Genomic DNA, 13720 nt, shown 5'->3' with positions numbered 1-13720 from the left:
TTCCAAAGTCTAGAAAAACACACTCTAGCTGACCAGCGGAATTTAGTGAAGCGAAAACGTCATGGGTGAATTCTACGAGCTGTGTTTCACCCGAGAAACCGGACCTAAATCCATGTTGTATCGAAAGGAAAAAGTTATTAAGGCGAAAGCCTTTAATGTCTCACCGTTGTAAGCAGCAGTTGTCGACGGAAATTTCACGCTTTTTAGTTGGTCGAAACGGTCGTGACGTCATAGTGCGCCAATTTCAAACGGGGCCAATTGTACTTCGGCTAGTAACCATGCAACCAATCGAAGGGATCATATAGTGATGCTCCAAGTGGGACTGAGCTTAGTTAATTGCTTAATTACCCAATTAGCCTAATTAACTTTTCTAGTTAGGCCATATAAATAAATAAAACCGAGTAAGAAATTGGTCGAGCTCGGGAATCGAACCCCGGTCTTCGGAGTGCGAGACGAGCATGCTATCCACTCCGCCATGCCAGCTCGATGGTTTGGAATGAACAAAGGCGCGTCTAGTGAATACGGTGTCTTCGCTCACTCCCATCCTCCTCCCTTTCCTCCCGGCGAGGTTTAGGTGTCCACCGAGGTATGAGAGACATACATTTCCTTTCCTCATAAACCAATTTACCGACGAGCGAGGCGTTGAACTGAATGGGTGATGGCGTTTTATGGACTCCGTGGCAGCGTTGCAAGACGCTGTTAGGGTGTTCCACTCTTAGAGGCGAAGCTTAACATCTTAACCACACATCAGTGACCACACTTTAGGTCAAAAAAGTGCACCCCTAAATTTTGACGGCTGTCCATCGAGATATGCCACACAGTTACTGCGTAATTTCCTCTCCTCAAATACAATTTTCACTTCCTTCATTGCCGGCCCTCTTTGTCTTCTTTCACACCCACTTCCTCCCTTCCTCTACGGTGCGGTTCAGGTGTCCACCGAGATGACAGAGAATTACTGCGCCATTTCCTTTCCTCAAAACGCGTTGCGTTCAAAGGGAAAGGCATCGCGCCGAACGGGTGGTGGCGTTCCGTGGACTCCCTGGCCGCGCTACAACACGCTGTCGCGTTCCACTCCTAAAGGCGAAACTTAAGCGTCATTAATTAGCAGTTAATTAAGATTCAGGCATTAATCATTAATTAAGCATTAATTAGTGATTTGTCATCACTTAGTAATTAGTACTAAATTATATGTGACGTCACCAGTGCCACAGAAGCAGCGAAAGTGGTGCGGAAAACGCTTTCGCCTCTACGCACTTTAGACAGTCAAAGTGGCCCCTGAATTTTATTGTTTTGTAGAAGGCTAATTAACTGAGTATATATGACATGCTCGAGTGTTTTGCAATGCAGGCTCGTCAGAGATATGAGGCGATAGTTACATGTTTTACTTTTATCACCACTGTTATGTACCGGAACGAAATTGGCGGTTTTCCAGTCAAGACGTAAATCACAACTTTCTAAATAGTTTTGAGAAAATTCAAATAGGTACGGGGCAGCTGCCACAGCTCAATTTTTTCAAAACCTGTTTGTAAATGTTGTCAGGCCCTGGTGCTGATGTAACCTTAATTTCTGTAATAAAAGCTTGATTCCCCGTTCAGAAATTTCAAATTCATTCATTCTGGTCAGGATGCTTAAAGACTGAAAAATCGTCTGAAGTTTGAAGTTTATTTTACCACAAAGCAAAAATCGATACATGAGATGTGGTAGGGAACTGCTACACATTAGTAGCTTGACTAGCCCCACCTCCCAATAACTGACAGCGGACACTTTGACAAAGGTGGGTATTAATATGATCACAAAACACCGACTGGAAATAAAGATTGACACTGTTAGCGTTGCTTTTGGAGTATTTAGCAAAATCAGTTCCATCTAGTATATCAGGTAGACTGGCACTGGTGTTTCTTTTATTTTTAACATATTTTCAGACTTCCTTTGGATTTGTTATTAGCCTTTGCCCAGTGTGCTTAAGTATGCCCTTTTAGCTTTGTGTATTTCATTGGAAGATCTTTGTTCGATCTCGGCATACGGGGTTAGCGCTGGCGTATCGCAGTATCCAAGAAACAGGCATTTACGTCTGTTAATCATAGCGCGCAGCTGTCTATTGATCCCATGCTTATCGCCACGTCGCTGGGCTGAAATGCAGCGGGATGGGATGAAAGCGTGCGTCAGACATAAGGTTTTAGTTTTCGACAAGTTCTGGAATAAATCTATATTCAGAGAAGATCCACGTGAAAAAGTCAGGAAAAAGCGCAATGCGTTCCTGTGATTACAAACAATAATCTTCTTTTTCATAAAAAAAAAACACTTTGCGAGCTTGAGTCTGCTGGCGCTTCATTGCATTATTTCACTACAAGACAATTTTGCTAGAACTACATCATGATGAGCTTACACCCGGCAGCGTTATGGCAGATGAGTGTAGACAGGGGTCATTTCTAAAAAAACAGGTCTAGCACATTGTCACTAGCAAAGCCGAGTCTCGTAGGAGTTTGAAAAAACTGGTTTAATGAGTGGGCACTGACCACTTCACGGAAGGGAGTATATAATAGGGATGTAGTGTGAACTACTGGTTGTAAAGAAGATCATTCTACAATAGGCATATTAATGCCTCCACCAAGAATAATGTACGTTGCTTCTCAAGCTAATCATGTTTTATTAAGTTGAAAAATGGCTGTGCACTGGTAGAGTTCGGAGGCCTATCAAAAGAACCAACTGCTAATGAAGTACGATCGCCCATCAGAATTCTACACCAGACAGCTACATAGGAGTCCTCTTGGTTAACCGACATACTGCTCAAACCGCTATGAACAAATGTGAACACACCGCCACCACGTACATTGCGATCCTTCCTATACGTAGTATTGGTCGTAGGAAATATTTCACTATCGTTTATATTGCTCTCCAGCCATGACCCCGTTCCAGTTACCACATGTGCTTTCGTTATTTCCAGGAGGGAATGAAATCGGTCAGTTTTGTTTTTTAGACTACGGCAGTTGACGACAATGCAGACAAGTTCAATTTAAATAGCATTTAGTCGGTTATCTGAAAGGCGCGGTGATAGCTATTGCTGTAAGCAAGTGATACTGTCTGCTTCAGTGTTGCACATGAAAGTTTTATTGTCCAAGTTTAGTTTATTAAACCTCAGCTTCAGTTTTCCTCCGCGTTCTTTAGCAAACTGTATAATTTTTTTGGTTTGTTGCCGAACTTTGGCCGAATAGTCCTCGCTTATCGACCAGTTAGTATCCTTTAGTTCTCCGGCATTGGAAAGGACATGATTCTTGTCTCTAAAATACAAGAATTTAGCAAACAAAGGCCTATCCTTGTCTGGTACATATCGCCCTATTGAGTACGCCCTTTAAATGGCCGAAGCGTCAAAAAAGAAATGTTTAATTTTTCAGAGCAAAAATAGGTAATGTTACTCTCAGACTGTTCCCACGATTCGTTTTCATTGTCACGAATGCCGCAGAAAATTCAATTGTTTCTTCGTGATTGGTTCTCCCAATCATCATGCAGTACCATAGGACAAACTGTCAATCAATCAATCAATCAATTTTATTTCCTTAAACACCCCTTTTCAGGGGCATTACATAAGGGGTGGGTACAACGTTTGGTGCGACAAAGTAATCATGCGTTATGATGATGACAAAAAGGTGTTAGCTCTGCGTGCGAAGTTCGCGGGACAGGTTATTGTTGCAATGTCAGCGGGAAGGCCATTCCAGTCCGCGGCGGTGCGTGAAAAAAATGAAGCTGCGAAGGTGACTGTGCGTGCACGTGGACGGCTGATCTGGAGTTGATGGAGAGTGCGGTGAGATATGCGTGCCGGAGGGACCATGTAGGGTGCAGTTCGTATTTTTTTTTTTTAGAAGAGCAAGTTGCTGGGCTAGTTGGTGCTGTTGCATCGTGGTGGAGCAGCGCAAAGGACGCCTGTGTACGTCTTTCCTTGTTTCTTGTGTCCCGTCCTTTGCGCTGCTCCACCACGATGCAGTTCGTAGATGGCTGTAAAATAACTTGTGAAATAATAAGACTGGCTGTATGCCTGAAAGCGATTTCAGATACGTAACACTCGTGCTGTAATGATATGAAGAATGAATAAATCTGACTGCGCGGTTTTGCAAAAGTTCTATGCGTTAGTTAGATAAGCTTGATGTGGACGCCAAATGGGTGATGCGTATTCGAATTTCGATTTCACAAGTGCTTCGTAAGCTAATAACCTAACATGCATGAGCGCATCGTGCAGATGACATTTTAGAAAACCAAGGGATTTGTTAGCTGAAGAAATGATGTTAGTTATATGCGTTTTCCAGGAGAGGTCAGCGCAGAAGGTTACGCCTAAATATTTGTATGATTCTACTGGCAGCACGGGAACGGAGTCTATGTGATAGAAGGGCACGAGCGGGTTACGGCGGCGATGAAAAGAGAGTACGTTGCATTTGTGAGGGTTAAGCTCCATTAGCCAAATTTTACACCAATCCTGAATCTTGTTAAGGTTGTTTTGGAGAGATAATTGATCAGAATTGTTATTAACTGCTTCATAAATAACACAATCGTCAGCAAACATGCGAATTTTACAAGACATGCGAGGGCAAATCATTGATGTATATTAAAAACAAAAGGGGACCTAGTACGGAACCTTGAGGGACGCCAGATGTTACAGGAAGGAAGCTGGAAGTGTGTTCATTTACAAAGACGGACTGAGTGCGGTTAGTTAGGAATTCTTTAATCCATGCAACAACATTAGGATCGATATTAAGGTTAGATAACTTGTACAACAGGCGTTTGTGGGGAACTTTATCGAAAGCTTTTTTAAAATCAAGAAATATAGCGTCAGTTTGCAGGTTAAGATCTAGGTTGGCATGCAAGTCATGAATAAAAAGGGCTAGTTGAGTGTCGCAAGAAAAGCCTTTCCGGAACCCGTGCTGCGCAGGATGAAAAAAATTGTTCGAATCCAAGAAGGCAATGACATGGGAGAATATGACGTGTTCCATTAGCTTGCAAGGCACGCTTGTTAAAGAAATGGGGCGATAATTTAATGGAGAATTTGTGTTACCGGATTTGAAGACTGGAATGACCTTCCCATTTTTCCAGTCACGAGGAAGGTGGCCAGAAGAGAGTGACTGCTGGAATAGCAAACATAAGTAACTGGCACTGGGGAGTTTCGTATTCTTAAGAAATTTGGCGTTGACATTATCGAAACCGGCCGAAGATGAAAGTTTCATTTTATTCATTAGTGACAGAATTCCCGATGCGTTAAATTCAACAGGTGACATAACATTATAAATAAAAGTGTTTGGCACAGAAAAGGGGGCATCGTATTCATTAGTGAACACTGATTGAAATGCAACATTGAACATGTGAGCACACTCTGCATGACTAAGCACGTCTCCTGCTTCATTTGTGACACTGACATCGCCTTTATGTTTTGGGTTGATGGTGTCCCAGAATTTTCGAGGATTAGTGTGTAGTATTCTGGGCAAGTCTTTGTTAAAAAAGGAACGTTTGGCGTTCCGAGCAGATGAATTATATGCCTTTTCGGCTGCGTAATACTTTTCCCAGGCCGCCTGGTTAGTTTTTGCTTTGGCTGCGCGAAAAAGGCGCTTCTTTCTATTCTCCAAACGTTTTAGCGTTTTAGTGAACCATGGTTTCTGTGAATTCTCTCGGAAGGTGAACTTAGGAATGAACTGATCAGTTAGTTCAGTAATTTTCTTCTTAAATATAGTCCAATTTTCTTCGATAGACCGAATATGAAAATTAGTTCGGAAAGATTGAAAGAAAGCGTCCAGTTCACGATTAATCTCTGCGTAGTCACCCTCATCGTACAAACGGATCGTCTTTTTAAAAGTTTGGTTCTGAAGCGGAGTTAAGGCTGTATCGGTATGAATTACTTCGTGATCGCTTATTCCAGGAAGAATCGTGACTGACTTAACACTTTCGGGATGACTGACGAGTAGTAGGTCTAATATGTTAGCGCTCGTTTGTGTTATTCTTGTTGGTGCCGAGATAACTTGTGTAAGGCCAAAGTTCAGGCACACTTCTATGAAATTTTTGGCTTCCACCGTGCCTGATGCTGAAGCAGTGTTAGTACTCCAGTCAATATCCGGGAAATTAAAATCACCAAAGAGAAGTATATGCGACTTTTGATATTTAGCAGTAAGTTCACACAGCAACTCATTAAGTTTCTCTGAAAAGTCCGGAGTACAATGCGGGGGCCTGTAACAAACACCGAGAAGAACCGGCTGAGGAGGACAACGGCAGAAAAGCCACATTATTTCTAGACCAGACGAAATGGAAATGATTGAAAATGGTAAATCATTAGAAAAACCAATGAGCACTCCTCCGCCACGAGACCCCTGACGGTCCTTACGAAAAAGCTTAAAGTTAGATAAGTCTGCCAGGACCTCTTTGTCGTTAATTTCGCTAGTCAGCCACGTTTCAGTTAGTACGAAGATGTTGCTATTGGACGAACGAACAAGACTCGAGATTTCTTCCCGCTTAGAAATGAAACTGCGGACATTAGTGAAAAGTACGGAAAAAGAAAGAGTAGACTGAGGTGATTGCTGGGACGCGGGCGTGGGGTGAGGCTGTGGGGTGCTTTTTCTAGATGGCTGCTATGATATTTCCTTAACAGTTTCCGAGGATTCGTCATAAACGTACCGTGCGCGACCGATAAACAAGGTTTTGTAGCTCAGTTTATAAGCTGTAGATTTGGTTTTTGCAAAGGTGATAAGCTGTTTTCGGGCCTTCCTAACGGCAGGCGAGAAGTCTTCACCGGCGCTATATACAGTATCTTTGAATTTTTTTCCATTGGACAGAATTTCCAGCTTAGTTTTGTGGGAGTTAAATTTTACGATTATTGGTCTGGTTTTTCCAGCTGTGTGACGGCCGAGGCGATGGGCGCGCTCAATATCGTTTGAAGCAACTGTTATATCTAAGGTAGTGGAACAAAGATGGATTACAGCTTCCTCAGATTGTGTGTAAGTTTCTGCGGGCTCATTATCAGGGATACCATAAAATATTACATTGTTTCGACGTGACCGGTTCTCAGCGTCGTCAACACGAGCCTCAAGGTTTTTTATATGAGCACACATTTCTGTTGTCGCTGTCTCCATCGAGTCTAGTCGCGACTGCAGCTCGGTAATAAGTTGGTTTTGTGCCTCAAGGATACACATGCGTGCTGTTAAGTCTGCGATTGCCGTGTCAGTAGCTGTAAGTTGTTTTTTCATGTCTTGTATCTCTGAGAGAAGTGTAGATTGCCCGGCAGACAGTTTCTTTAGCTCAGCAAGCACGGTTTCAAAATCAGGTCCCGGGTTTGTTTCAATATCCCCAGCCAAAAGTAACAAGGATCGAACAACCTGAACGCATTCAACACCAATACAGACACAGCTCTGTGGGCTCGGTAGTTGTAGTAAGAGATAATTGCTAGCTTTCTTAGCAAATAGACTGTAGAAATTACCAACCTGCATGATGAAGGCGAAAGGGTTAGACTGTGCGGTTGCACAGCCACCGAGCCCACAGAGTGGCGCGGACGGGCGTTGCTCCTTTATAGCTTCCGCTGTTGATGTCGCTCGCAGTTCCGCTTGCCAGGGGTAAGGTAGTGTCCAGTGCTGCCCGAGAGGCGGTCCGGGAAATGGAGAGATGATGGCTGCGGTGTTGCAGCGGGGGCTGTTTTTGTTGCTGGCATCGGCATGCGTGGAAAGCACTGCGGTTCCAGGGCGCGCAGACAGCAGGGCGGAGATGGCCACGTGAACGATGAACAGAAAAATCTGCATGATGAAGGCGAAAGGGTTAGACTGTGCGGTTGCACAGCCACCGAGCCCACAGAGTGGCGCGGACGGGCGTTGCTCCTTTATAGCTTCCGCTGTTGATGTCGCTCGCAGTTCTGCTTGCCAGGGGTAAGGTAGTGTCCAGTGCTGCCCGAGGGGCGGTCCGGGAAATGGAGAGATGATGGCTGCGGTGTTGCAGCAGGGGCTGTTGTTGTTGCTGGCATCGGCATGCGTGGAAAGCACTGCGGTTCCAGGGCGCGCAGACAGCAGGGCGGGGATGGCCACGCGAACGATGAACAGAAAAATCTGCATGATGAAGGCGAAAGGGTTAGACTGTGCGGTTGCACAGCCACCGAGCCCACCTCCTGTCCATGTGTCTAGTTGGTGCTAATCCATTGTGGTTGACGGTGCTTAGACACATGGACAGGAGACAGAAACAGAGTGAGGGCCTGTGCCGTCATCATTTTCGGTTTATGTTTCCTGTCCATGTGTCTAAGCGCTGTCAACCACAATGTGCAGTGCCATGCAAGCGGCCCCTAATTTTTCAGAACATTGCGATAAACGCTCTACTTCAGGCTTTAGCGGCAGCTTGACTTTAACTGCATGTTTAGTCACTTTTTCTTCGTCTCTTTTGCGCAAGCTGAATAGAACGTAGTTCATTCAGTGTCTCGGACTGTTGGTGCTGCATCACAGCTATTTTTATGATAGCGTCGAACATCTGCTTAAAGACGACAAAAGCCAACAGCCACAGAAACCAAGGGACACAGGGGATTTTTTTAAATTTATTTATTTAATTTGTGGTGCTGATCAATTTAGAATATTACTGAACATGTTATCGCCTAATGCTAATTATTTAGAAAAGCAGAAGAAAAACAACCACATGCCGCCGGTGGGATCCGAACCCACGACAGAAGGGAATTGCGCTAAAAAGACACGGACGAGAAAGGACATGGACGGGCACAAACTCGCGACTGATTTTATTCAGAAAGAACACAAATATATATATACCTAGATGCTTATCCAATCATTGCCTAAGCGCGCATGCCAGGAAAGTTTTCTCTTTTTTATACAAATTTATCCTAGAATCGCTTACGCATTCATCACCTGACTTATCAATGAAAAAAGCCTCTGCGAGTTCACATGCTACCTGGTTATGACTGCGCCTTAAAAGTTTGGTTCTAGCCAGCAAAGGCTGGCATGCTTTATCAGGCGTAGCCAAAGGGCATGCCCCGCAATGGAAGGGCAAATTTGACCCTTTTCCTTTTCCGTTATTCATAGAGAGCTGATGTTCCCTTAGTCGTTCATTTATACAACGGCCCGTCTGACCGCTGTAAACTTTTCCACATGTCAGGGGAATTTCATACACAGCCCCGACAGAAGAACTGACAAACTGGGTGGCGTGACGCTTCGTGCAGTCTCGCACGCATTCCTCGCCGGAGACAATCCAGGGGCACAAAGAGGCCAACTTGCGCGGGGCAGAAAATACCAGCGGCACACCGTAGCGATTGGTTACATTCTTTAGGCTGTGGGACAACCTATGAATATAGGGGAGAACCGCCGGTCTGGTCTTCGGTTGACCGCCACCTTTTTGAGGTGTTCTAGCTTTCAAGCTTTGCAGAAGCTTCACTGCCACAGCAGCCACGACTGAAACGGGAAAACCAGCTTTCTGTAACCTGCCAACCTGATTGTTGAGGCTGTCATTTACCAGGCGAACACATGATTTCTGCAAGGTTTCTTTCAGGCACAGCATAACAATGGCGCGTTTTACCGTCTTAGAATGAGCCGACTCAAATGGGAACAGGTCTTTCCGGGCTCGTGGTGAGCACATCCAACACGTGTGATCTGGTGTTAAAGTGATGTTAATATCTAAAAACTGCAATCTATCTTATTCAGGTAATTCGTGGGTGAAGGCTAGACCGCTCCCGTGTCGTTAAAACACAGATAATGTCTCTTGCACGGTGACCGTATGCGTCAAACTGGGTTGCTACTTAAAAATCACCAAATAATCACCGTGTCACCGTGTGCTGTGACGCACACGGTCACAGTGCAAGAGACCTTATCTGTCTTTAAACGACACGGGAGGGGTCTAACCTTCACCCACGAATTACCTGAACAAGATAGATTGCAGTTTTTAGATATTAACATCACTTTAACACCAGAGCACACGTGTTGGATGTACTCACCACGAGCCCGGAAAGACCTGTTGCCATTTGAGTCTGCTCATTCTAAGGCGGTGAAACGCGCCATTGTTATGCTGTGCCTGAAAGAAGCCTTGCAGAAATCATGTGCTCACCTGGTAAATGACAGCCTCAACAATCAGGTTGGTAGGTTACAGAAAGCTGGTTTTCCCGTTTCAGTCGTGGCTGCTGTGGCAGAGAAGCTTCTGCAAAGCTTGAAAGCTAGAACACCTCAAGAAGGTGGCGATCAACCGAAGACTAGACCGGCGGCTGTCCCCTATATTCATAGGGTGTCCACAGCCTAAAGAATGTAGCCAATCACTACGGTGTGCCGGTGGTATTTTCTGCCCCGCGCAAGTTGGCCTCTTTGTGCCCCCGGATTGTCTCCGGCGAGGAATGCGTGCGAGACTGCACGAAGCGTCAAGCCACCCAATTTGTCAGGTGTTCTGTCGGGGCTGTGTATGAAATTCCCCTGACATGTGGAAAAGTTTACATCGGCCAGACGGGCCGTTGTAAATGAACGACTAAGAGAACATCGGCTTTCTATGAATAACAGAAAAGGAAAAGGGTCAAATTTGCCCTTACATTGCGGCGCATGCACTTTGGCTACGCCTGATAAAGGAGTGCATATTGAAACCGCGCAAAACGACGCAGGACGAAGAGAGGAAAGCACAGGACAAGACGCGGAACTTCAACTAAAGTTTACTACAGGAAAACCACATTTATACAGGAATCGTAATCACACCTGATAAACAGCCGACACCATCAAATAACACAGGCACGTGGGCGCGCGTGGCACAAGTTAGCATCTATAGTCGGATACAACTTAAGAAGGCAGCGGCTTCTTCCGGTCAAAGGACCTCCCTCCAGCCAATGGCGTCGGTCGATTCTCATTGTCCTGCTAGCGTGACAATGCAGGGAGTGGCAGATGAAAGGGAATAGTCCCCTCTGTCCATAGTCGGGGATAGACCCCTCTTTCCATTGTGGCACCGCTCCCTGCATTGTTACCCTAGCAGGGTCATGAGAATCGGCCGACGCCATTAGCTGGAGAGGGGTTCTTTGACGGGGAAAAGTTGCATCCGACTATAGATAGTTTAACTCTTTCTTAGATAAAGATACTGAAGTGGAGCTGATGCAATGGTCATTTGAGTCTCAGTTGCAACGTCTGAGTAGTGCTGGTTTTCCTCGAGAGATGGTCACCTCGGTGATAGTAGCCCTTGCCAAGGAAGCTCGTTGCCCACCGAACCACAGCCCAAGTGAAGAACCGCAACGCCGGAGACCTGTGGCAATGCCATATTTCCACCAGATCTCCCATCGCCTCAAAAAAGTGGCCATGAAATGTGATGTCCCGGTGGTCTTCACGGCGCCCAAATAGCTTTCGGGCATGTGCAATATGGTGCAGGGAAGTGGCAAAAAGAACCAAAGAAGCACGTAGACAGGTTCGTTCCCTGCAAAACGGGGGTGGTGTACAAAATACCCCTCACATGTGGGAATTGCTACATAGGGCAAACTTGACGTTGCCTGAATGTCAGACTTCAGGAGCATCGCGCCGCTGTTGAATCATTGGCGGGGGGCGGGGAACTGGCAAAACATTGTCGCCATTATAGTAATTGCACGCCCAGGTTCCGCGACACAATTGTCTTACAAAAATTGACGGCCCAGCTTAGCAGGGAAATCTTCGAAGCCTACTGCATAAAAAAAGAAAATGACCGTTGCATCTGCTCCACTTCAGTATCTTTATCTAAGAAAGAGTTAAACTATCTAAATGCTAACTTGTGCCACGCGCGCCTACGTGCCTGTGTTATTTGCTGGTGTCGGCCGTTTATCAGGTGTGATTACGATTCTTGTATAAAAGTGGTTTTCCTGTAATAAACTTTAGTTGAAGTTCCGCGTCTTGTCCTGTGCTTTCCTCTCTTCGTCCTGCGTCGTTTTGCGCGGTTGCAATATGCACTCCATTGTCAACCACCAACTAGCCCGCCTTCACTTGTTACACGCCTGATAAAGCATGCCAGCCTTTGCTGGCTAGAAACAAAATTTTAAGGCACAGTCGTAACCAGGTAGCACGTGAACTCGCAGAGGCTTTTTTCATTGATAAGTCAGGTGATGAATGCAGAAATATAGCCTTAAACTCTATTCCGATTGAAATTGTTCCTACTTTTAAAACCTTAGGAGTTATTTTTCATGAAACTTTATCCTGGGATTATCACATCAACCATCTAGCAGCAAAACTCTCTCAAGTTATAGGTCTCATATATCGCAATCGAAATGTTCTACCCCGAAAGGTTATGCTGGCCATTTATAACACCCTGTTCTCCTCAAATTTAAACTACTGTCAGTTAGTCTGGGCATCTACAACAAAGGAAAATGTACAAAAGCTTCATATACTGCAGAAAAGGTTTCTTCGTACAGTAGAAAATGTACATAGTCGCTTTCACACTCATGAAATATTATTAAAATACAATGTGATGCCTATTATGGCAATGTATGACTACCGACTGAGTAAGCTTTATAAACAGGAAGTAAAGAATGGTGGTACATTCTTAAAACAGTTAGCAAATCTACAAAACCACACTCCGAGTCATGCCACCCGTTACAGCGAATACTGGATGGTAAAAACATACCGTACAACATATGGTCATCAAACATTGCAAAATCAGTTGGCGAGGTTATTGAATAAATTGAATAAAGGAAATGTACAATTACAAATATATTCATTTAAAGAAATCAGAAAATACTACATGTCCAAATGATCATGCCTGATTGTCCCTGACAAACCGCAATTACACTTCTTTTTCTGTTTCTTAATACTTGAGTTTGTTTCTACACCCATATCCTTTTCAACTGAATAATTTCTCCTTACACTAAGTGACCATGTTTACCTACCGGATTTTTATTTTTTGTATTGTATCCATGCTATTTCCTCCTGTAGAATGAACTGTAATCTTAACTATCTTTTCTTGCCTTACTAGACTACAACCGCCTGTGTATTTTGTTCTTATGAGTTCATAGAATCGATCTCTCATTGTTTCATGCCTTAAGCCACGGTAATTTTATGTTCTATCCATCATGTTGTATGCTCTATTCTATGTTCTTTCTATTAATTTATGCAGTATATCACAAATTTTATGTTGTGTTCTGTATAGAAAATGGAATTTATTTATCAGGGTGTACTGTGAGCTGTACTGTGTATAGCATATTTTTTTTTTTTTGGCATATAAGCATTGACACTGTACTGCTGCCAAGTGCATGGGGGCCTGCGGCTCTGTCAAGCTGTCGTTTGTGACAGCTTTTACTGCCGGCCTCCAGTGTCGACCGTGTACCCTACGACACAAATAAAGAGATTATTATTATTATTATTATTATTATTATTATTATTATTATTAATATTATTATTATTATTATTATTATAAGCGATTCTAGTATCGATTTGTATAAGAAAGAGAAAACTTTCCTGGCATGTGCGCTTAGGCAATGATTGGATAAGCATCTGGGTATATATATATATATTTGTGTTCTTTCTGAATAAAATCAGTCGCGAGTTTGCGCCCGTCTATGCAATTTCTTTCGTTAAAATTTAAGCAGCGCTAACTTTTAGGACGAATACACAGAGGACAGGACGGGCGCTGACTCCAACTATGTTTATTGAACACGTTTTTCGTAGAACATACAAGAAAAGACGACCGTGAGCGGATACGCATCTGCGACAGACCACAAAAGGAAAGGCCAAGATGACAAAGATGACAGCAGAGGTAGATTAATGTGGGCGGCACGCATTTCGTCCCTTATTTT

General features: G+C 44.1%; 2 protein-coding genes across 6 annotated transcripts in view; both read right to left on the bottom strand.

Moving 5' to 3' along the window:
- LOC149349077 (octopamine receptor beta-2R-like) overlaps positions 1-13720 on the bottom strand; it is a 507633-nt gene that overhangs the window by 42480 nt on the left and 451433 nt on the right. The window contains exon 3 of one of the 5 annotated variants that reach the window (XR_016289953.1): positions 7846-8060. The exons of the other annotated variants lie outside the window; for them this stretch is intronic. The gene's annotated coding sequence lies outside the window, so the exon portion shown is untranslated. Of the gene's footprint in view, positions 1-7845; positions 8061-13720 lie in introns of those variants that run through there. 5 annotated transcript variants of the gene reach the window in all.
- On the bottom strand, positions 5829-7760 carry LOC149349085 (uncharacterized). The gene has a single exon (XM_089578045.1). The coding sequence runs from the start codon at positions 7758-7760 to the stop codon at positions 6600-6602; it is 1161 nt and encodes a 386-aa protein (XP_089434171.1). The 3' UTR covers positions 5829-6599.

Source organism: Amblyomma mixtum, chromosome 3 (assembly GCF_055824585.1).
Source record: "Amblyomma mixtum isolate Tamu chromosome 3, ASM5582458v1, whole genome shotgun sequence".
Lineage (NCBI taxonomy): Eukaryota > Metazoa > Arthropoda > Arachnida > Ixodida > Ixodidae > Amblyomma > Amblyomma mixtum.
Note: the sequence above shows the minus strand (reverse complement) of the source record. Positions and strands in the feature narration are given on the sequence as shown.

Excerpts from the sequence above, each read along its gene's own strand:
- LOC149349085 (XM_089578045.1), bottom strand. The coding sequence starts at position 7,760 with ATGCAGATTTTTCTGTTCATCGTTCACGTGGCCATCTCCGCCCTGCTG.